Source organism: Macaca mulatta, chromosome 11 (genome assembly GCF_049350105.2).
Source record: "Macaca mulatta isolate MMU2019108-1 chromosome 11, T2T-MMU8v2.0, whole genome shotgun sequence".
In the NCBI taxonomy this organism is placed as follows: domain Eukaryota; kingdom Metazoa; phylum Chordata; class Mammalia; order Primates; family Cercopithecidae; genus Macaca; species Macaca mulatta.
Window position 1 is genome coordinate 26048079 of NC_133416.1, and position 26277 is coordinate 26074355.

General features: G+C 35.4%; 1 protein-coding gene across 28 annotated transcripts in view; it reads right to left on the minus strand.

The window, feature by feature from the left end:
* The window catches only part of SOX5 (SRY-box transcription factor 5), a 1030085-nt gene that overhangs the window by 176635 nt on the left and 827173 nt on the right, over window positions 1-26277 (minus strand). For all 28 annotated transcript variants that reach the window (XM_077953163.1, XM_077953155.1, XM_028829333.2 and 25 more), the window contains one exon: window positions 22807-22875. In XM_077953163.1, the coding sequence (XP_077809289.1) occupies window positions 22807-22875 (69 nt within the window). The remainder of the gene's footprint in view (window positions 1-22806; window positions 22876-26277) is intronic.

A 26277-nucleotide genomic window follows, 5' to 3' on the forward strand; every position in this document is an offset into this window, starting at 1 on the left:
TCTAGTATCTTCTAATACATTATTGTTTTTCTGTATTTCAATGCATCTTATAAAAAGATATGCTGATGAACTTGACATAGCTTATAAAACACATGATGAAATATATGTTATATGTAAGCAAAACTAAACAGAAAATGTTAACAGAAAGAATCTGAAGTAATTACAATTGGAAAATAGAACTAGAAAGCTTAAAATTATTATATTGATAAAGTAATCATCCTAACACAATATAACAAGTCTTGGCACTTACCTCAAAAAGAAATGAAACAAATAATTTCATTGTAAATTCTATTTCTGAGTCATCATCATCACCACAAAGATGCTATTAATATTTTCTTTTAAACCACCATTACCAAGTACCCTCTTTTAGCTGGACACCAACTTGGTGCTCTAATTTATTTCTAATGATTACAACAAACTTGAAACAAAGATATATTATCTGTATCTTAGAAATGAGGAGAATGAGTAAATTGCTTAGGTCCTACAGGTAGTGAGTAGCTGAGCAGCCATTTAAACTTTGTTTTATCTGACTGGTGAGAATTGTGCTATTTTAACTGCATCTCTTACATGAGAACCATGTGAGAACAATGCCAATACACCAGCCACAACTCTTAAATCAATAAAAACGCGGTCGATCATGATCACTTGTTTAAAAATTTGACTGAATTCATCAAATATTTTGGTATCATATTAGACACCGCCCAAAAGGGATACATAATTTCCTATTCACATGGTCCGGAGTCTAGAGTATAGTGGTGGTAAGAGCAATGGAAAACATGTAAAACTGGTATATTAACATTTCTTAGTGATGAAGGCAATTTGTACAGATTTCATCCACTGAACTGATATGGATTAGGTACAAATGAGTCTTAGGCTAGGTCCACACACTCAGCAACAGAGCTGTTAAGAGACTTCTATTGATTGTAACTTCAGGACAAACCCAGCAGCCAGGTTTATCTGGAGAAAACATATGGTTATAGTCACCATCATAATGAACTTTTCACATATTAGTATTATTAGCTAGAATTTACAAATGAAGAAATCAGACCTCAGAAAGATTAAGTAACATTCTAAGTGTATGCAACTAAGTGATGGGCCAAGATTTAATCAAAGTCCTTTGACACCAAGTTCAGAATGCTATAGACTATACCATTCAATAATAATACTGTGTCTTTATAAACCACAGCTACACTGAAAAACAACTATGCAATGTGACTAAAAGTTAAAGTGAAATTATATCTAAAATAATAAAGCAACTTTGCATATTCAGTGTTCCTGAAAGTCATACACTCATCCTTCTCTCTCCTCATTCTTTTTTAGTAGCAGTATTTTCTCACAGACACAAGATATCCAACAGTCTAAATAACTGCAGTATAACGTATAAATAATTTTAATAGATATAGTAGGTTGAATTGTGTCCCCCCAAAAGATATGTCCAAGTCCCAACTCTTAGTACTTGTGAACATGATCTTATTTGAAAATAGAGTCTTTGCAGATGCAGTAAAAAATGAGATAATCTTGGATTTAGATTGGGCCCCAAATCAAAGAGTAGTTTCCTTATAAGAGAATGGAGAAGCATGTTTGAGACACACAGACATAGGGCAGAAAACAATGTGGGGACAGAGGAAGAGACTAGAGTCATGCATCTACAAGCCAAGCATCCCAAGGATGGCCAGCGGCTGGCTGGCCACCAGAAGCTACGGAGAGGCATGCTACAGATGCTTCCTCAGAGCCTCCAGAATGAATAAACCCTACCAACACCTTGATTTCAGACTCTGACCTCCATAACTGTGAGGGAATAAATTTCATTTGTTGTAAGCCACCAAGTTTGTGGTAATTTATTACAGCAGGCCTACAGCACTAATATCATAACAGTTCTAAAACTAGTACATGAAAACTTTACTTTCCCAATATATGGTAGTGAAGTGTGTAAAATTTCCTTCAGTTCCGGATGACATAATCCACATCATTAATTCCGTCCTAGGGAATTTGTGGGATGTCGATTCTGTTATAATTATCTGAATCATTAATACTGTGGCATTTTTTAGTTCTTTCGTGTTCCACTAATAATATAAGGGAAAGATATATTCTCTAGTGTCTGTCTCTGTATGTATGTGTGTGTGTGTATTTAAATTATTTGGAATATCTCTCTATATTTTATATATATATAAATATACATGTGTGTATATACATAATCTATGATTAGCATTTTTTATTTAATAATATATATATATAGATTATTGTTGGCCAGGTGTGGTGGCTCACACTGTAATCCCAGCACTTTGAGAGGCCGAAGCAGGTGGATCACTTGAAGTCAGGAATTCAAGACCAGCCTGGGCAACATGGTGAAACCCCTTCTCTACTAAAAACACAAAAATTAGTTGGGCATGGTGGTGCACACCTGCAATTCCAGCTACTTGCGAGGCTGAGGCAGGATAATTGCTTGAACCCAGAGGGCAGAGGTTGCAGTGAGCCAAGATGGCGAAACTGCACCCCAGCCTAGGTGACAAAGCAAGACTCCATCTCAAAAAAAAGAAAACAAAAAAAGATTACTGGTCATGTTTCCTTGTCAGTACATTTGCTCTTTCTTAACTGTTTGATATGTGTACAATCTTTCATGATATGAATATACAGAAGAATTTTTCTTCTAAATAGTTATCTAAAATTTATCTTCTAAATACTTTATGTAAATGATATAAAGGCAATGGCAATAGACTAACTTTATAACTAGGTTATAAATATTTAAAGTCCTTTTTAACAGTATGTCTACACTTGTAGGCTGGGCACGGTGTCTCAGGCCTATAATCCCAGCACTTGGATAACCTGCAGCAGGTGGATAACTTGAGGTCAGGAGTTTAAGACAAGCGTGGCCAACATGGCAAAACCCTGTCTCTATTAAAAATACAAAAGTTATCTGGGCATGGTGGTGTGTGCCTGTAATCCCAGCTATCTGGGAAGCTGAGGAACAGAATTCCTTGAACCCAGGAGGCGGAGGTTGCAGTGAGCCGAGATTGCGCCACTGTAGTCCAGTCTGGGCAACCGAGTGAAAGTGTATCTCAAAAAACAAACAGCAACAACAAAAAACCACAACTGTATGTCTACACTTGTAATCATTTTCTATGTTAAGTATGTCTTGCTTTGAGATAACTTCATTTAATATACATAAAAATCCAAATGTAAAAAAAAGTAAGATATTATCTACAGATGAAAACAAATACTTGCTTTTCAAAAGAATAATAAATGCAAGATTTTTATAAATGTGCTGCTTGAATTTCAGTCATACTTTGTAAAAATGATTTATTTATAAAGTTTGATCAAATTTCTATGCATATAGTAAGGTACACCAGTAAGAAGAAATCTATATTAATTTTATATAAGTAATTAATATATAGTGAAATTTCATGGTATTGGTTACAATTAATAACTGTATCTTTGAGAAGCATAGAGTTTCCTATGTTTAAAAAAAATGCATCCTACGATGGTACTGGTAGACTCACTTTCTTTGTTATTATAACTAAGTATGAGTTTCATCATTTCACACTACCTTATTAATGACTCAGCATGCAGTAAATGCTAAAAAAAATACAGAAACTTGATGTTTAAAATGAAATAAAATAGTTAAAACTTGCACAGATTTTAATTTGTATGACAGATCAGTAACATTTAAAAGTTCATACAGAAATTATATACTTACTTCTATTCCTCAGAGAGCCCATTATTACTCTAAGTACCTTAACAACTTTTATGACCAATAACAACATTAGTAGTTATCCACTAAATACAGCTATGCCAGATTATTGGACGCAGCTGGAGGCAAGACGCCAGTTGTGGCGAAGCAATCAACTGCTCCCATATGCTCCTTTAAAGCATGAATTCTATACAGAAATATGAGTGGTAACACATGCAGCAACTTAGCAGAGAAGTCAATAAATGATGTTGTAAGGAAAGAGTAGTAATTTCTCAAAAAAAAAAAAAAAAAAAAAAAAAAAACAAAAAAAAACTTGGCCTCAAAGGATAGCTAACGGATCAGTTAACAACTAAATAACCTTAATCTCACTATCTATTATCCAAACATGATTATCATTAGTAATAAATCTTATTAAATTTGGGCTCAGATTAAATATTTCCTGGTCTCTAGTTAAAATTTCCCTAAGTCAAAAGCGATTTAAGTTTGTTGTGTAGGTGAATCTAGGATTTCCTTGAAGCTTACCAAAATTTTGTTTCCAAAGGTATGGAGGCACCTGAAGTTATTCAACACACAGAAAGTGTTGTGACGCATGATGAGAAGAAAATTTTGGTAAATCGTGTAATTTAGTGTGCTTATATGCAACCTAATTAATGTAAAGGTTTATAAAGTAGGCTAATTCCAAAATTCAATTTGACTAAGGTCAAAATTAATTCAGAGATGTAAATCAATAAAGATACTGAATGCTAGCATTCATTATTGACAGAGGAAAAGAAAAAAGAGAACTTTGGGATAGTTAGTGATTTTGTCAGAAAACAGGCTTATCCATTGTTCTTACAAACATATGTCTTATTTCATATGTATGATAATGAAATGTGTTGTAAGACATAATGCCGGGACATTGGATTGTGATCAAGCAAACTCTTTTAGACACTACACTAATATGTATGCCACCAATTAAAGCTATGAAGTAAATTCATAATTCTTTAGCTATTTTCTCTCTGACTCTTTCTTCTTGGTGAAAAAGAAACATCAACAAGAAATAAGCAAAAGCCCTTCTGGGATGTTGATCACTAAAATTTCAAGTTCAGAGTGATAAGATGAAGCACAAGAGGAAAAAATAGATTTCCAAAAACATCATTAGTATATTCTGGTTCTTTTACAAGGCCTACTTATATCGCTGTATTTAATTTTTTATCTTGACAGTTATGTGAGAGATACTAAAATGTCCAGTCTATTTCTGAAGAGGCTGAGAATCAATGACATTAAGTGACTTGTACAAAGTTATATAATTAAAAAATAGTAAAGTCTCCTGTTTCTAAATCCCACAATCTATGTACAACCCAAAAAGCTTTTAAAGGGAAATACCATCATTCTTCTTATGTGCCCTCTCTCAAGGTACCCTTAAAGATACAGCCACCATCCACACACAGAGAAATGCCTCTGTGCCCCTGTGCTTGGCTCTTCCAAGTCCTATGCCCTTTTTATGGCCTTTTAGCTGATGCTCCTTATCCCTTGCTTAATTTGGCCCTTCAAGATACTTTCGTAATAAACGAAGTTATATCATTGACTTTTTCCCACAGGATTCTGACAGTTGGAGTCATATGTAAGCATTGTTTCACACAAAATTTTCATGATAGTAGAAAAAAGATTTGGGATGTCTGATCTCTACCTTATTGATATCAATTTGGGGGTATTCATTGCATAAATGTTAACACCGTTACTGAACTTTAAAAGGCCAAAAGTATTCCAGTTGTGTTGGTTACACACATTGCAATGAATTGTGATTTTATTCATTAAGACACCTAACAAATATAGTCTCTATTTCATACCTTTCTGTCAGCCCTCAACCATGATTATTTTTCTTTTACCCATCAATGACAAAAAAATGTATTCTTACTTAATTACTGCTCTTTCACTTTTAGCAAGCTATTAAATAGTGAGCAGAAAACAGGCCTGGAGCATTTCTCACCATCATGTTTATTAAGAGCAGCTCAGGATCACATAAGGAGAGAATTATATTTCCTATGTAAGCAGGTGGGTATGTAAGATTGTAAAAAGAGAGCCTCAGTGAAAGAGTCCCTATGAGTAGGAGCAGATCATTATAACAGATGATGCGGGCAGACATCCCACTGATATTTAGTACGGCTTAACACAGCCAGAACGGAATAAAACTTAATAGTGGTCAAAGTGGAGAGAAGGAATGAGTACTAATAAAGTAAACACAGCACATCCTGAGGTTATATTCTGCTTCTCCTTTAAGTTAACACTGTACTGTAAAGAGAAAAGTTTTATAGCTATATTCCAGTTATCTGAACAGTTATTGGCACTGGGGGAAAATGTCTACCAAACTTTTCATGTATTTTTTTGATGAGATTTTTCCTTTTTGATTTTAATAGACAAAAATTATAATGTTTGCCTTATTACCTAGATGATAGTTATTAAAGTAAAAAAAATCCTTAAGCAGGTTATTTGCATCCTTAAAATATTTTAAAATTAAAGACATACTCCAAGTTCACGATAATTTTTAAAAACCTTTCTCCACAGCAATATATCTTTTAAAAAATCAAGCCATAACTATGTGTGTATGTGGTAGAGATTTCAAATAGAAAAGAACATCAAAGTTTTAGTATGTTTAGCAACTTCTTAATGTTACTTACTGGAAGACACCAGTTAGACGAAGTGAAAAACATAAATAAAATGGTGTAATTATGCTGGTATACACACATGACTTGTGCTTTCTAAAATATTCTCAGTGAAAATAAATTTAAATATTCAAGAATTATTCCTTCTTGAAGACATTTCCATTTCATTTTGAGGCTGTAAAACTCTTAAAGATAAGGACCACACTTCGCATCTTAATCTTTGCATCAGAAAAAGAGATTAGAAAAATGGAATCAACATCTTAAGGTCCATAATTTCAGGAACTTGGCAGAATTAGACCACAGTAGGTTAATCTAAGTTGAACTAGGATGACTGCAAAATGCAATGTTTTTACAAACCATGTTTAATCTCTCATCTTTTCCTCTAAAATGCAGATGATTTTGATTTTTCTAAAGCCCCTCTGTGTCTGTTTTCCTATTATTATTTCACTATTATCCTGCATCGAAAACCTTACAAAACAACAAATTGAGTTTTAATTTGAAAAGTTTTGTTATTTCATATTTCCCTTCTATTTTCTCTGATCAAGTGTCAAAATGAGAGCGACCCAAGTGAAAGAAAGGAAAAGGAAAGGACTGAAAACAAATGGCTGCTAAGACGGGCAACAGGAGAACGTCAATTCCAAGCGGTTCTCAATAGGGCACTAAAAAGCTTAGCGAAAAGGTACCTCTTTACCATTTTAGATAAAATATAAAATTCTAGGGATTTGATCAGAGAGAGAAGGAGAAATGGGGGAATATTATATCTTAGCATCAGAAGCCACTGAAAATCTCAGAGTGGATAAAGTTATAGCATACATGGTTTTGAGAACTTCTGTTAGTTGCATGAACATTGTTATTTGATTCTCTTTAGTGTGAAAGTAACTCAAGAATGTCCATGGATTGGCTTCAATATTTTTTAATTTTTTTTCCTGCTATTGACTCCTCTTATGTTATTTCTGTGATTATGATTGTATGCAAAAATAAAATTATTGGATACAATGCATCATGACATGGATGAGCACAGATTCATTGGATGAATTGGAATCTAATCACTTATTACACAAAGCAGATTTTGTTTACATGTATTAACATTTTATCTTACGTTGGCCACATAAGAGACACATAAATACCATTTGATAATGACAGTATGGGGAGAAGTGAGATTCACAAGGTTTCTAAGCTCTCCTCATAACTGTAAAGATTATTAGCATTTTCATGCTACCAGGGTACTAATGTTTCTTCATAAAAAGCAGCTATTTGCCAAGCATGGTGACTCACACCCGTAATCCCAGCTCTTCGAGAAGCCAAGGCAGGAGGATTCCTCAAGGCCAGAAGTTTGAGACCAGCCCGGGCAACACAGGGAGGGCCCCGCCATCTCTACAAAATATATATTTTTAATTAGCTGGGCATGGATGGTGGCATGCACCTGTGGTCCTAGCTACTCAGGAGGCTGAGGTGGGACGATTGCTTGAGCCCTGAGCCCCTGCCCAGTTTGAGGCTGCCGTGAGTTATGACTGTGCCACTGCATGAGCCTGGGCAACACAGTGAGATCCTGCTTTCAAAAAAACCCCAACTATTTACCAAAAAAAAAAAAAAAAAAAAAATCTGATGGATAGTTATTTCCGCATTATGTTCATTTCTCCTAAATTCTCACAGCGATGATCTGCTATTCAAGAGTGATTTTGTATCACGAGCATGGGAATGACTGGGTACAAAGCAATCAGGTAAGAGACAGTGTAAAAGAGAGGAACAAAAATGGTATGAGGCAGTAGAAGACAGGTTTAAGTAACGATGTGTTGATGGAAGTATTTATACACCTCAAGATCATGCTTGTAATGCATTTAAGAGCAGTAGCCTTTTTAATCACAAAAAAGACTCATTCCATGTTTCAAGAGATCAGGATACAGAGAAAGTCTTGCTTTCCTGCTCTCTTATGTGAATGAAGCACCTATTAGAGCACAAAACAGAAAGAATTTTTTAAAACAATAGAAAACTAAGGAAAAAGCCTTCAATAAATGGTCAAATAGAAAGAAGCCTAATAAATACCCTACATATGGAAAACGGTGAATGAACAGTATTTTATAGTCGGCGAAAAAGTAAAATCAATTGCATAATGGGAAAATAATTTTCTTAGCCAGAATATTCATTTCTTAATTGAGGTTTTTAAAACATAATATCAAATAGGCCTTCTAAAACATTTGAGTCTTACTTTAAAAGAGCCTCAACTACCCTTTGTCAAAAGAGCACTTTTCTTGGAGAAAAATTTATTTATAGTTTTATACTAGAACATCATTTTTCCTTTATTTGGTTAGTTCACAGGTCCACATGATATGTTGTTAAACATTTTGATCCAAAATGGGTCAAGGAGAGATACTAACTCACTGTAAAAATCTTTAAAAAAAAATACAGGGACTATCATGAACCAATGAAATATATGTTGTTAAAGTTTTTTAGACGTACCTTCCAAAATAAATTACTAATTTTAGTGAATCAAAATTTAAGATTTCCTAATTGTTCTCTAAGTAATGTTTCATTTACAATTTTTATAAAAACATACAAATATTGTTCCAAATGTCTTCAGCATTAGACTTAATATTTGTTTCAAATTTCAGATAAAGTCAGTATGATGGGCTCTGCACAATTGCTCTTATTTTGTGTTCATCAGCACCTATGATCTTGATCTATTTAATATGATTAACCAGAGCTAAGGTAAGACCCGGAAGAACAGGGTCTATGCCTAATTAGTTATAGGACTTGGGCATGGCCCTTTTCATTTCTGGACCATATCTTCATCTACAAAAGAAGAAAAAAAAAGCTGGACTGAATTATCTCTAAAGTCTATTTTTCTATATTAATTATTTTATTATATTTATTTATTTATTTTTGAGACGGAGTTTTGTCTTTTTGCCCAGGCTGGAGTGCAATGGCATGATCTCAGCTCACTGCAACCTCCGCCTCCCGGGTTCAAGCGATTCTCCTGCCTCAGCCTCCCGAGTAGCTGGGATTACAGGCATGCGCCAACACGCCCGGCTAATTTTGTATTTTTAGTAGAGACAGGGTTTCTCCATATTGGTCAGGCTGGTCTCGAATTCCCGACCTTAGGTCATGCACTCGCCTCGGCCTCCCAAAGTGCTGCGATTACAGGCACGAGCCACCGCGCCTGGCCTATATTAATTATTTTATTGATCAAAAAGTTCTAATTCAGTACTACCCACAGTGTTGGTCTGTGATGAGGTCAGTAGCTTATCCGAGAGCATAAACTACCAAACTGTTACCCTCATCAAAAAAAAAAAAAAAAAAAGAATCTCAGCTAAATTAAAGTGCATCTAGCAAGCTCCTTATCTTATTGTAGACTTGTAGCAGTTCACAGCATGGCCTGAGTTCCACACTGTCCTAACACATTCTTCCTGCTCACTCAAATGACTGTCTTTGAGTATACCCCAGTTTGTACAGTAATATAAAAACATTAGTAGTCTTCTGTTCTATGGCATGAGAGGAGTGAAATAATTTGCAGGATCAAGAATTGCACCCACCAAGCATGCAGTTGGGTGTTCATCAAATAGTTAAGAGACTACACATGAAGTTTAGCCTACCAGGTGCACAGGCACAAGCCAAGGAAGTTTGGAAAATTAACCATGAATATGGTTATTATTACCATATCTCCAAATTTAAAATAAGGACATATGAAAGGACAGAAACAGGTTTATTTATGGGTTATCGAACTGAAACCAGTTATTTAAATAAAGAGCATGGTGTTCACAGGAGGGTAAATATCATTGAGGAATACTGCATCTACCTTATTAGGGGTCCACAAAATACAAAATTGTGTGAATACACAGACAAAATATTTTGAAACATAAATGCCCTAGAAAATGTAAAGGATGATGCACGTTCTATACACATTAGTCTAATCACTGAGTATAAAAAATTGTTATTTTCAGAAGTTCCTATTTGTGGAACTTACAGCTCAGTAAATCTGAATATACTTTCATTAGAACAGTCTCAAAACTGTGTTTAAAATAAAAAGAAGAAATATACCCTTACCTGATTTTATTATATAACTATGATATTTCAGTTAGAGATAATGGAATATTTTAAAAATACATGTTAAATATTAAATATTTACATAAGAAGGGAAGCGGGGAGGTGAATTGAGATTCTCCCTCAGGGCAAAAATTACTATCTATGTTAGTGGATGACATTCTTATTATTCAGGTGCTCTGAGGCATCCATTTGGTCAATGCTAGCTGCTCATATAAATAAGGCTGGAAGTCTATAGTTACATATTTTTAATTTGGAAATTTCATCACAAATGTATATAAATGATTAACCTTGGATTCATTTCACAAATTGTGACCTCAACAACAATGCTCTTTCTTTCACCCTTTGAAATTCTGCTTGTGAAATGACTTTTGTCTCTCCTATATACACATACACATATACCACAATTCTATATACATCACTTCATTTTAAACGTCTTTTAGTGCTCCTGAGTCTGACTGATGTAAGATGTTATTTTGAACATGCCAAAGCATCTAAACGGTTCCAGTCTTTTCTTTTCAGCCTGCATTCCTTGATAAGTGGCAAAGCTTCCCACTTATCAGTCACTCAAAGTGACTGTAGCTGTCAGTTGTGTACAAAGCGCAATCAGTTTGGAAGCGGAGACACCAGCATTTTTCTTCTCAGCTTGAAGCAAACACGTTTTGACTGCTAGTCATTCAATTTTAAAGCATCCTCAATTAGGGGCGGATGAAGATATAAAGAAAACACATCCTAAATACCTCCAGCAGGCAACAGAAAAATTTTATTGTTATCTCTTGATTTACCTTCCAGCAGCCCTATCCCTCCTCTTTTTCTGGCTGCATGACACGGGTGCTCATGGCAACATACCCTCGATCATGAAAAGATTGCCATAATATATTATACTAACTATCTGGGGAACTGCTTTTCGGGCTTGTTTATGTTTTCTTGCTCTCTCTCTCTCTCTCTGTTTCTTCCCCTCTCTCTCTCTCAAATTGCCCCACAGACAGTCAAATAATTGACTTTTAAAATGAAAACAAACTCAATCTTTCCAACTTACTCTGTTTATTGCTGATCAAGTTTTTATTCAATGAAAACATGAAATCCGATTGGATAATGAAAAGGAAAAGAAAAAAGTTAGCTAGAGAAAGAAACTACATATGGGAGGGAAAAATAAAAAGAGTAAAATAAATCACGAGTGGCTATGTCAGACAATTCAGCAGCAGGTATGGATGTAGGTGTTGGCAAAGCCAGGAAAAGGAATACAGAAGTAGAAAGAGAATTAAAAATGTATTCAGAACTAAATGGTGGTAATTAGAGAAGAAAAATTATAAATATATACACACACACACATACCCCTATATGCAACACACCCACACACCTATAAACAGAGAAGATAAAGGAAAAGTAAATGATCAAAAAAAGATACATAGAAACCTGAGTATGTATATATGAACACACATACAATTCATATACAATGTACGCACATAAATTAATATAAACCTGTAAATAAATATATGTATATGACATTAAAACTTGCTCATTAGTTCTTTTAGTTAAACATTTATGTACATTATAAAAATTAGTTCAGTTTTTCTAATTTACTATGTAGATATAAGTCTCAACATAAGATAATTCTCTTTAAAGAGATGATATTTATCTATTATAAGCATAGCATCCTATTTTCTTAGCATTTATCGGTGAAAGTTTAGTACTATGCACTATTTGCATATGTGGAAAATGTCTTTTCCTGATTTATAAATATTTATTTTCACCATTTATAAAAGGACAATCAATCTCTTATCTTGTTTTACTGCAGAAAGCAAAAATAAATTACTTTAAAAACAAATCCTGCCAAATTTGCCAACCTGGTAGATTTAACTCAGTTTGAGAGACCAATTAGTCTTATTTTCTAGACATCATCTGAATTAAATCACTCATTACTATTCTAGTAAGAAGAGGGAGGAAGAAGGTACCCTTTCAGTTTACAAAGTACTCAACTGTCAGGGTCTCAGAATAACACACATACGTACACACACACACACACACACACAGGCCTCAGTTCTATCATCTATAAGGTGGATATAATAACACAAACTGTCTGAACTCTTGTGCTGATAATGTCAGATGACCTCTGTAAAGTGCCAAATACTTAATAAGCAATAGGCTGTTCTTCCTTCTTACCAGTACAGTACAAAGGGATCATATTTTTTCCCTATTTATGTCAAGTCAAAAATTTATTGAAATAGAATGACATTTCAAAGGTGGTATACTAAATAGTTCATGGCTTACAAATCCTAAGATTACTAATTTAACCTTATTTGCTACAGGAAGTACTAATCTTTAAGATAGGAGATTTATGTACCTTAAACTGTTTGATAGGGTTACAAACCCTAGATATCTCTAGGGAGTTTTCGGATTATTTTGGATTGGGCTGTCAGAGGTGGCCTCCCTGACAAGAATGGCATTTGAAGACATTTGAATGAAAATCTAAAACATCTAAATTATATGATTAAAAAAGTATTCCAGGCCATGAGAATAACCAGTACAAATGCCCTGATGGTAGAACACTCTCAGCATGTTCCAAGAAACCAAGAAGGACAGCACAATCACATTTAAAAGATCACTCTAGCAGCTATGTGAAAAATCTACTTGGGGGGATAAACAAAGGAAGTAGGGTGAGCAACATGGTTAGGAGCTTACTGCAGTAGTCTGAGAAATGATGGTGAATTAGACAAAAATGACGTTGGTCAATTTGACAGATGTTGGCACAAAACGAATATAGATGGATTACTTGTGAGTTGTGAAAGAATGAGGATTCCAGGATGTCTCCCAGGTAGTAAGCCACAGAAAACAGGCAAATGGTATCATATTCAGAGGAGGAGAAACTGGGAAAGAATGAGTGGGGAAGATAATTAAAGGATATGTTTTTAAAGTGTGAACTTTGAAGTGCCTATTAGGTATCCATTTGTATTAGTCTGTTCTCACAATGCTAATGAAGACATATCTAAGACTGAGTAATTTATAAAAGAAAGAAGTTTAATAAACTCACAGTTCCACATGGCTGGGGAGGCCACACAATCATGGCGGAGATGAAGGAAGAGCAATGGGACGTCTTACATGGTGGCAGGCAACAGAGAGCTTGTGCAGGGGAACTCCCCTTTATAAAACCATCAGATCTCATGAGACTTAGTCACTATCATGAGAACAGCATGGGAAAGACCCACCCCTGTGATTCAATTACCTCCCACTGGGTCCCTCCCATGACATGTGGGAATTATGGGAGCTACAATTCAAGATGAGACTTGGGTGGGGACACAGGCAAACCATATCACCATTTAAATGGAACTGGGGTATCTGACTCTGAAGATCAGGAGAGAAATTTAGGCCGGAGAGACAAATTTTGGAATATTACTTTCAGGGTGACATATAAAACTACTGACCAACTGAGACCATTTAGAAAGTAAGTGTAGATATGGAAGTCAGATGATGGAGCATTATCACAATTCAGCCTTTTAAGGACGGGCAGAGAATCTACCAAATAAGACTGGGAATAAGAAATAGAAACTTAAAGAGAAAAGCAAAGTGTGGTGTTTTAGAGGCTGCTGTACTGAAAAGTATTACAAAAATATGGGAGTGATCAAATTTTTCAAATGCTGCTGTAAGGTCAAGTATAATGAAGACTGAGAATTTGTCACTTCTAGAATATACTCTTTGTAGAAGAAGTTTTTCCGTTTGCTTCTCCTTCAAGGGAAAACTAGGGATAAGCCTAGTGGCATACAGGTGTCCTTAATTCCCTACTCATCTTTTCTTTCCCAATTTATTCACTTATTTGGCTCTCTTTCCTGAAGAATAATGGTGTTAAATACATACATCTCCGAGAGAGAGAGAGAGACAGAGAGAGACAGAGAGAGAGAGAGAGAAGTCAGTTTCTCATTGTTTGTAAGTTACATGAAAACGTACTAGTAAAAGCTCAAAAGAGTAGAAGTTAGTACTCTGACCAGGGAGCTGAAGCAAATTTGCCATATGTTAGAGATGTCTGGAATGTATGTCTTGAATCATGATGTAACTGTGCTCTTCATAGAGTAACTCGTTTTGTTAACATTCTGTTAATTTCAATGGCATTTATTTTTCTGCCTATTTGTTAACTCTTTTCAAAGACAGGAGGTAGAAATTCATTCTAAAGACTTTGTGAGTACTCACAGCTATGGCATTTATTTTACCACACTATTGTGTAAATTAAAGTAAAATAAAAAATGGTTCATTTTGGACCAACATACTGACTTTGGCCAACATTCCCAAATCTTTCTGTTGTTGTTGACTTGCTTTGTTTTGTTTCTACTACTTGAAAATTACACTCCCAGGGGCGTATCTAAGCACCGATAGCCTCTATTTTATTAAGAGGATCTGGACTACAGAGCCTCAGTGAGAAACAGTTCAAGTTTGTCCACAGGTAATTTTGTTTGGGAAGAGGTTGAAAAGTCATGGGAAAAATGACTATCAGTCTGCCTTCTGGGCCAATCTCAATGATTCCAGAATGGCCATATTTACAACTTGTGAAAAAGCAGCTGCTCCAGACACATGGCAGATTTGGATAAAATGTTCCCAATGCTGAAGCTCGCTGGTTCTGTGGCTCTGATATTTCAGTTTACATGCAGATCTCTCTTCTTTAGACCATAGCAACACTAACCGAAGTTTAAACAATTATCTAAATAGATTAAATGAACTCAGGATTCACTTCAGAAATCATACTGCAAAGATTGAAGAAGAAACACAGAAATGGGAAAACAGGAAAATAAAAATAATAAAGAAATTTGAGATTCCAGATAAAAAAAAGAAAGAAAAAATGTCCTTCCATGAAGTGCATTTTTTAGTGTTTTTTTTTTTTTTTTTTTTTTTTGTGAGAAGCTCAAGTCAGGATAAGTTATAAAACCAGGATTACAACTTCTAAACATTGTTATCAACATCACGTCAATATAGTAATCAGCTTAAAAGCAATACAGACTTTGTTATTTCAAATAGGGTCTCAATAAAAATATTAAAAGTTCAAAATATCAAGGACATAGAGTAGTTAAAAATCCTATATAAATATAACCTCTCATGTTTGATAAATTCGTCCAAAACAGGGGGTCACAGGGCTAGAAAGCGCATATCCAGGGAAAGGGGATTCTGGAGGTTTTATTTAATCATAAGAGTTTGGAGCAATTTATGGAGATAATAAGACCAACATCATAAGGAGAAAAAAATAACAGAAATTGGCAGTTGGGAGTGAGAAAAGAGGAGATACACCATCCTCATCTGACAAGGCAAGTGCCAAGGAACACTTTATACTTGATTGAACAAGAAAAGGGGTTGTAAGTAAAATGAAGTTTAATAGTATCTACTCCATACATTTAAATAATATATAACTGTATCTTGAGGAAGGGGAAAGGAGAGGATATCAGAGTGGCAATAGGGGAGCTAGTAAATCTTTATGTTTCCTGGATCATGGTATTTAAAGTTGATAAGTCAGAAATAGTACTATAATTAAATTTTTTGATAGAGAAGTAAATACTAGGAGGAAGTCTATCAAAAAATAAAAACTTGAAGATTTTTAAAGTGGCTCCTTCTGAGTAAAAGAAGAGTAAAGCATAGAGAACTGGGTTTGAGATGGTTGCTTTCATTTCTTTTTGGTAATTTCTTAGCCATGTAGCATGTGTTGTATCAATGAAGATGAAAATATATACACCTGTCAATCTGTATCTCTGTCTACAGAGACAGGTTTGCCTAGGCAGAGAAATCAGATGAATGACTGGATTTCTACCATTAGGTAACTGCCAGGAGATGTATTGAAAAAAAGAGAGAATACTTAAGGAATTTTAAAGTGGCTCCCTCTGAGTGAAAGGACAGGGCTGCAGGCAGTTACCTTACGAACCCTTTAGCGCAGGCCACCTGTCTTCTCAAATGCAAGTTACGCATCCAGAAAATCCTTAAAGTTACTTCTTTATATCTCCATATTTTTCCTCCTCTTCTAATCTATCTGAATGCCAAGAAATTGTATCCTGTCCAGTTATGATGTATTTTATTTCACACAGCAAAACATTAGTTGGAGCTCAAGGAGTTAATGCACGTCTTTCTCAGGTTGAAATGCTACCTTAAGTGCACAGTGTTTATTCTTGGCATTTGCAGACTCCAAAAGAGACAAGGTTACTTTGTAATCTCTTTGTGCTCTTGTATGTGTGTCGGGTCTTTTGAGCGGGGTAAAATGCCTACCACACTCAGGGAAAGAAATCATAAATCAGCAGGTCAGTCAGGTACATACTATTATTTCACCTTTAACATTATGTTTCAATACAATATTTCAATGGATTTCTTTCTGCATAATAATTTTTCAAGAATTACCAAAACTCTAATGAGCTCAGAGAACTTTGGTGCCAATAAAATGAAACCTTTATCACAAATTAGTTGAGCCCATGACTGCAACTTAATCATTCAATTGTATACAAGTCAAGTTGTATTTTCACTGTGTAGGAATAAGTTCCCAGAGAAAGAAAAGTCATTTTAAAACTTAGGGCCATTAAGCCTTAAATGGTAGAATATTGGTAAAATAAAAATGAACTGGGCCAAAACTCGGGTAACTTGGAATTGAGCCATCGTTCCACAAGAAACAACTTATGTGACACTGGGAAACATTTCTAACCTTACTTAGTTTTAGTTTATAAATGTCAAAATGAGAGATAGGTCTAAATAAAGCCTTTCTAAAAACCTCTTATAGTTCTAAAACCATATGAATATGGAACACTGAACTCACAGTTTTTAGTGACTACTACCGTGTAAAGTATATTCTTTTTTTTTTTCATAGAAATTCTCCTCTGGCTGGAAACATTCATGAATTGCTCATCATTGGAAATACAGAAAGAACACATTTTTCTCTCTAATGACTTTGGCAAAAATGTTTAGCCCATGTACTTGGTAAATACCAGTCACAATCCCATTTAATCTTCAGAGAACCAGGTGTTAGTTAGGTATTATATTTCCTTTTTTATAGATTGGAATAATGAAACTCGGAGTAAACAATTTTCTCAAGATCACATGGCAGATATCAGATGTGAAGATGCAAAGACTGAGTTCAGGTGTATTTTATTCCAGATCACTGTTCTCCATCATTTTTTAAAAAAACTACTCAACATAATTAAAATTGCATTTCATACAGGTAATTATAATCCTATACCACTGAAAGCAACCAAGTTCCTTCCTATATACTATGCAATGCACATTTTCAAACTAAGAATACAAGAGAATGGAAATATTTTCTTTGCTCTGCCCTTAGGTTCAGACAGAATCAGTGACCCAAAGCTATGACTAGTCCTGTACATGCTTACCTTATGAATCAGAAACAATGACAGGAGATTATTAAATACCAATTCTTTGCTTGCAAAGGAACACAATGAACAATAGTTGGAAAAGTTAATCAGACGGGGAAATGGGGTAAATTTTTGGAATCTCTTATAAAAGTTCTAACACTGATGCCTTGGTATGGGAATCATAAAATATGCAGTTGAAAAGAAGTACAGTATCTTTAAACGTGTACTTAAAAAGTATCTCAAGTAGATTTCATGATAGAACACATTTTTGGATTAGCCCTATTAGTTGCTATAAAGAACCTTAAATTCCATTAAGTACTATTGAAAAGGGGGAAGAAACTTATAACTGGGACATGCTTCTCACACACATGCCCAAAACTATAGAAACCCTGTCCCACCAGAAGCTTCAGGATGAAAGGAAACTTAGGTCTCCGGGAACACTCAATTTGTCGTCATAATGAAAGCTGAGTAGAGGTCACTCAGTCACTTCCTGTAAAACAGTGAATCAGGTCAAGATGAACCACTGGTCCAGGATCTTTACTGGAAACGTAAATCAACTATCAATATTAGAAACAGGTTGATTTGATGTAAAAAAAGAAAATACAAAATAAAATTGCTAAAAGATGGGGACTGTAGAACAGTCAACAGAATAAGAGGGGAAAAAAAGAGCTTCCCTTCCAAAATAATCTAGAATGATATTTTATTCTTAAATATTTAAAAATTTCATCTCATGTATTGATGTGCATTAAAGTTAGCTTGATACAGTAAATTGAAATTTAAAAATTCTCTTTTAAGTCAATCAACAAAAATATTAGAGGGAAATATTCCTGAATAGTAGAAAAATAAGACAAACTTCTTAGTGCTTCTAAAATTAAGAGTCTCCTAGAAAAGTGGACATGTTCTTGAGGGAAGATGGATGTTTCCGGTATTTGTAGAGTAAACTGATTTATGATATTGCAAACAATAACAGAAAACATTCTTAATCCTTAATGAATTAGGTGGGTCAACCTGGCAGAAGACTGTAACCCTATAAAGTCTTTATAAGGAAGAAATGTAGATTGAGTTTTTAATCCAGTTAGAATTATGTAGTTTTAGAGCTAAGGTTGCTTTTTAAAGAAATAAAAATAGTTCATAAAGAACTGATCCTGAGCAATTAAATAAAACTGGTTCACTTGCAGATTCTTATGGCATTTTCTCTAGAGTAAGTTTACCTACCACCAGTTACCTACTACCAGTTAAATGTATCACCACTCTTTTCATCAGAGGTTGAGAAAGAATTAAAAATGCCAAGAGAAACTTGAAATAACCTGGATGTGATGATTAATTTTAGGTGTCAAGCTGTCTGGATTAAGGATTACCTAGCAACCTGGTAAAACATTATGCTGTGGTGTGTTGTGAGGTTGCTTTCTGAGGAGATTAGCACGTGAATCTAAGTGGCCTAGGTGGGGAACATTCACCCTCTCAATGTGGACAGGGACCATCTAATCTTCTGAGGATCCAGCGAGAACAAAAACAGAGAAAAAGTGAATGCGTGCATCTATCTGGTGGGACTGGGATACACTCTTCCTCTGTCCTTAGATATCAACTTCAGTCTCCTTGTCTTTGTACTCCAGGACTTACACTTGCAGCTTCCTGGGTTCTGAGGCCACTGGCCTTGGAGTGCAAGTTTTATCAACACCTTCCCTGGTTCTGAGGCCTTTGGACTTGGACTGAAAAACCATGCTGCCTGCCTCCCAGGGTCTCCAGCTTGCAGAAGGCCTGTTGCAGGACTTAGCCTCCATCACTGGCTCACGCTAATCACCCAGTAAGTCCCCTGTCACAATCTATCTATATCTACATCTATATTTATATCTATCTGTATCATCTATATCTATATCTTTTATTGATTCTGTGACTCTGGGGAACCCTGAGTAATATACCGGGGTATTAGAGTATGTAAATGTTTGTGCATACACACAAACAAACAAACTTGTTCATGCTTTTTAAATCAAATGACATACATTTCAAATGTAATAAAGATGTCTAAATTGACTTCTCCTTTAGCGAGATCTCACAAGAACAATGAGCAAAATGTAGGAAAATATTATCTTCGCTGTCATTTGACATACCCATCAAACGAAAAAAATTGCCCAGCTCTAACTCTTATCAATCGAATCCACACAGCAGATCTGTCTAACCCATTTGATGTATTGGATTCCTTTGCTAAAACTGGACCAAGATAATGTATTTTGTATTCATATAGGAAACAAACATTTTAAAGGCATACTTAATTGTGGACTATAAAACACTACAGTCTACTACTCCATCAATATATGCATTGTTTTCTAAGGTCCGGAGCAACAATGGTACAAAACATCTAAGGAGTACAATCAGGATGAATAATTTAAGTTAGTATCTTTATTTCTACAAGGTATCAAGGCACTGTATTAAAAAAAAAGTAGATCAAAATTCTAGATGAGTATTTTCAAATGTCAAATAAGATAATATATGGTAAATTATTTTGTGAGCATTCAAATATATATCCATTTTTAATTAAAATAAATCTTAAAATATTTGTTATACACTCCAATTGCCTTTCGTGATAGCAGATTCTATATTTACTAGTCTTCATCCTTCCCTATGCTTCCATGAAAAAGAAGGCAGTAGGAAGAAGGAGAAAAGGGAAGAAAAAACATTCTAAAATGAAATATGGCAATGATTTATGTGGTGGGAAAATTAGTCTGTTCTACATCTTTAATGTCCTATTTCTACATATTCCACCACATCAGAGCTTTCCATAATTGTTTGAACAATCTCAGAGTAGACTAAATAATTCAAATATGTTGTTACTTTCGAAACTATTAAGTGTTTATAAGACTTCTCCAAATTATCAATTGACAAAATATATTTCAGAACTATACTTTTAGTTAATGAATATGCTGGAAGCTGTGAAAACGAATTTCTTTCAGGTTATCAGTCTTGCTGAGTACTTATTTGTTGCCTGAAAGGGTTTTGACTCTGTCAGTTTCATTTATCTGCACTAACCCTAGAAAGAAGACAAATATATTTATATATCTCAATATCTCAATGTTTCCCTCAAATTACTTTCAGTGTGACTTTATTTCCTTTAGGGACTTTTTCTTTTCCCACTCTGAAATAATAGAGGCTAGCCGCTTAACACTTGGATCAAATAGAAATTCTACGCTTTTAAAATTCTCATACTCCACACAAGTTCTATTATAGTCAGAAAACTTTGCTTCTTATCCTAGCTCTACAGTTTCTAATTGTGTGGTCTTGGGCAGGTTGTTAAACTTGGCCTTTGCTCTCTGGAATATAGTTCCTATAGTTATAGAATTTCTAGAACATATAATTTTTAAGTACTTTTCATTAAAAATGTTCTGACTTATAAATTATAGTGCTTCATGCTCTGAAGCAAGAATCCATCCATTTCAACTTTCTGTCATTATGACAGGGCTTAAAATCCACATTGTGAATGTAGTGGTCCTAATTGTGGAATAATTCCTAAGAAAGCACTGAAGGTGTTGGCTAATATAATTGGTCAGAACAGTTAATTGAGCCTTACACACATTTACAATAGGAGTTGAAATCTATGTTTGCCATTCTGTATAACCGAGGACTGATTTCAGTATCACAGAAATTATAAAAATCTAAAACTATTGGTACACTTGTCAAATTGCAGTGAAATCAAGTGACTACCACGTTGCTGATTATGGAATTACCTTACTTAGAAAAGGAAAGTGCCATGACAATATTAATACCTATGTTTTGATAATTAAAAAAATTTTAAATGCAGATAACCAGCTACCATCGACTAAAGTCAGTGTACTTTGAACAACATGAAGTTCAATGAACAGTTTCAAACCACTGAAATGAATAACCACACTTCAGATATGAATGGATTATAACATGTTAGAAATGTGCTGATCATAATTACAGTTAAGGAGGGGAAAGGTCCCTGGCTGGAACATCTTACTGAACTTCCACTGTCTCACTGAAGCTATCTACAGGTCATTAAAATCCCAGGTAGAATAAGAAAGAAGGAACAGTGACGTGTGCCTGACTCAATTAGATACAATGGGAGAAATTTGGATGGCAAAGAAGTTAAAACAAGATTAATACAAGAGTGAAATAATTTTGACACATTTGCTTCCTGTCATTTATGATATTTACACTTAATAAAATATGTTGGATCTCAAGATGTAACTTCAAGAGAATCATGAATTTCTCTCCAGATTAGCATACTGCAAAGCTGACAGTTGCCTCCAGATGGATGATGTTACATGGGGTTGGATTCACAGCTCCACCAATTAGGTTCCTTGAGAGTCACAGCAAGTGAGTACTGAGCACTTACTATGTGCCCTGACACTATGCTAAGGCTCTTTATCCATGATTTCCTTTAATCCTCAAAAATCTCTATATGAAGTAAGTGCTGTTGAGAAAGCAAACTGTCAGAAGGGAAACAAAGCTGAACTTTTGTCAAAGTTTATGACACTAGCAAGTGGTGGAAACAAGACATCACTGGAAACTTTTTTTCTCTTTGTTACCAATACAGCTGCTGCCTCCTGTATTGAGGCTCCTTATCATTGCAAATTTCCAAATAACGAAAATATGGAGGTCCTACAGCCTTCAGGCTTGTTTTCTCCAGGCAAAACCACAGGTAAATCAACTTCAACAGCAAATTATTACCGTCCCTGTGTTCCACTTTTATCACACATGGCTCTCCGGCATACAATAATAAAGTTCTCTCTGGCACTACTTCTCTAACTGAAAACCTAGGTACATTTCTGCTTTGGTTCCCTGCACCTACCCAATTAAGAACTCTTATAGACACAATTTAACATTAAAATATAGATAAAATGAAACTTTTATCTACAATAATTTCTTCTCAGCATAAGATGAAAATAACTGTTAGCTTGCTTAGATTGCAGCTCCCTGACACAGTAGGGCCTGTGACTGACAGACACCATTTGCAAGATTCGCCTGGCAGAGGAGGTGCTATGTCATGAATTAGCCTGGAAGTCATTTTATTTTGGAGGTCATTTCAGTTAGATATTTAAGGATAAGACAGAAAATATTTTTTTAAAATTGTAAGTATATTGAAATTATGATTTCTGACCTGGATCTGTTGCTGGAGCAAATTGATTTTGTGTTGTTGCTGCAGAAGCTGCTGCTGTTGTCTTGCAATCTGTGAAGAAATTGCACATGAGAAATTTACAAGTATATTGGAGTCCGGGAGGGAAGTTACTAATGTTCTGTTTCACAAAGTTTGATTTGACACTGATTAAGATGATGAAAATAGATGTGTCTGTGCTCTGAAATTTTCCACAATTCATCCTAAGATCAAGGAAGATATTTAGTCTTTAGGAACAGTTATGTTTCTTTTGGCCTAAAACAAATGAAGACTAAGATACTAGGACAGTCAGTGATCAATCCCAGAAAGAAATGTCTGATTTTCAAACATTCCTCTTTCTGGTGATATATTAAGAAAGGTGCTGCTTCTGACATTTTCAGCCTTTCACTATGACACAGTGCTTCACAAATGGGGAGGGGGAGGTTTAAGACAGGAGTTCAGAGTAGCACAAAGTATTGCAAGACACTGTATTTATTAGTAAAGTTTTTGTATTTTTTTGTTTGTAGGTAAATAATTTTCTTATTACTGCCTCTCACAAACCCCTAACCACCAACTCAATGCATACTACTGTGGTTTCTGCTTCCATGTCTCTACCAAAATGATTCTTAAGAAGGTTGCCAATCACATCCATTATTTTAAAATTCTGAAGCGTTTTTCAGTTGTCACCTTTTGACCTCTCATTAGAATTCAACACTCAAATGCTTTCCCCTGATCATGAACTTTATCTGTTGGCTTCTGTGACATCATCATACTTCCCTGGTTTCATCTTTACCTCTCATGTCTTCTCCTTAGTCACCTTTAATGGCTCTTTCCAGACATTAAATGTTATAATTCTCTGAGACTCAATTTTAGACTCTGTTCTTTCCCTTCGTACTTACTTCCATATGTAAGCCAAGTGCTTCTAAATTTGCTTCTCTGGTCTAGACCTTTGTTTTAAGCATCAGGTCCGTTTATTGAGAGACTTATTCAAAGGAACCTCAAGTTCAACAAGCCCCAAACTAAATTTGAGATTTAGCCTTCCATATAGTCATCTTAAGTATTTCCTAACTTAGAGAACAGGACAATCACTTCCCACTCCCACTGTTATTTGCATTTATGACACCTTCTACATTTACTTAATATTACGCCCATGCTATGACTTTATATTTGTTTATCTATTTGTTATTAACATATTTCTGTCTCCTAGGGAGAAGTGCATAAATTCAGTGAGGGTAGAGGCCATGTATATTTTACCCACTGTTCTCAGCAAGTCCATTATAAAAGCAATGCTGAATGGATATCTGATAAGAATGCATGAATGGATGACATGAAAATTGCAAATATTTCATCACATGGGATAGGATGTAACTTCTAACATCTTGAAACTTATCAGTCTCTTATAAATAAGTTCTAGATCCCATTCTCATCAAGTAATAGTCACTAACATTTTTATTTTTAAAAAAATCTCTTAACCTCTATACCCAAAAGTCAAAAGCTCAGGAAAAAACTCACACATCACCGTGAATAAAAGAACCCATGTGATAACGATGAGTCTACATGGCTGCACAAAAAAATGTATTTCCCTATGGATGTTGATATAATTATAATTATTTTAATGCTTTAATTTTATCTTTGGAATATAGTAAAAAAAAATACATTTTTTTATTTCTTTTTTCTTTTCTTTTCTTTTTTTTTTTTTGAGACAGAGTTTTGCTCTTGTTGCCCAGGCTAGAGTGCAATGGCGTGATCTCGGCTCACTGCAACCTCCGCTTCCTGGGTTCAAGCAATTCTCCTGCCTCAGCCTCCTGAGCAGCTGGGATTACAGGCATCCACCACCATGCTTGGTTAATTTTTTTGTACTTTTACTAGAGACAGGGTTTCACCATGGTGGCCAGACTGGTCTTGAACTCTGACCTCAGGTGATCCACCCACCTCGGCCTCCTAAAGTGCTGGGATTACAGGTGTGAGCCACCGTGCCAGACCCACAATTTTTTTTTTTTCTGAAGGAAGTGGTAAAAGAGACAGTAGAAGGAAGATTACCTTTCTCATTAAGTCTAGTTCCTTCCTCCCACATATCAATATTTCAATTGCTTTTTGCTCCTGCTCCCTATAGTCAATCACAGACCAGCATCTTGAGAGTACTTTTTAAAATATGAGTCCACTTTGAGAGGCTGAGGTGGGCAGACTGTGAGGTCAGGAGTTCGAGACCAGCCTGGCCAATATAGTGAAGCCCCGTCTCTACTGAAAATATGAAAAATGAGCCAGGAATGGTGGAGGGTGTCTGTAATCCTGGCTACTCAGGAGGCTGAGGCAGAATCTCTTGAACCCAGGAGGAGGAGGATGCAGTGAGCCGAGATTATGCCATTGCACTCCAGCCTAGGTGACAGTGTGAGACTCTGTCCCCCAAAAAACAAAAAAACCCATATATATATTTATATATATATAAAACATATAAATATACATATGGTTTATATATATATAAAATATATAAAATAAATATATATACGTGTGTATATATATATATCATGTCATGCTATTCATCTTTCCAAAACACTTCTCTCTCACTCAGCAAAAAGCTGGTGTGAATATAATGCCTGCAAGGCCCTATATGTTATGGCCTCGTGCTACCTCTCTGATTTCATCTCCTCCCCTTTCACCCTCATGCTTGCCACATTGCATTCCTAACTGCCTCTTGTACACACCAAGGATGTTCCTGCCTCCCAAGGATACTCCTGCTTCTGGGCCTTTGCACTTACATTTCGCTCTGTCTCGAATACTCTGCCTAGACAGCCCCATGGCTCACTCCCACACCTCCTACAGGTTTCTGCTCAAATGTTCTCAGTCAATAATGTCTTCCCTGAGCACCCATTTTAAAAGAACATATTCCCATAGATAATACCCTCATCCCCAATGCCCTGCTTAATTTTTCAACATAATGCTTATCAACATATAGTTTACTGGTTTATTTATTGTCTACCCCTCCTAGCAAGATTTCAGTACACAAGGGATTTTTGTCTGTTTTATCCCCCTACTCTACTCCCACTAACTAGAACAAAACCTGGCACCAAATTGGTGGTCAATGAATATGTATCTAATAGATGAACGTGGAATGGAGCTCAGAATCTGAGGGAAAGGCTTGTCAGTAAACAGGTCCTTTAGCTTTTGTAACAGCTATACCAGCAGTATTAGAATGCACAGAATGGAGACATTCTACACTCAGTAGGGAGTGCTGGGAGGAGCGTCAGAAAAAGACTTTGCAGGAGAAGATGAACCTGCCCTGACCCTTAAAGAATAAGTATTAAATGCCCTTCATGAAAAGATCTGCCACCACAGAGTGGTAACTGTGCATGCCTGCTATGTATGGTAGAGAAGCGCTGGGAGAGCTGAATGGGCTCTAGAAACATGTCCTGTAGCTATCACCAGGGATCTTCTCTCAGGCTGTAGAGGCAGCACTGCAGGACGTCTCTCCAACACAGG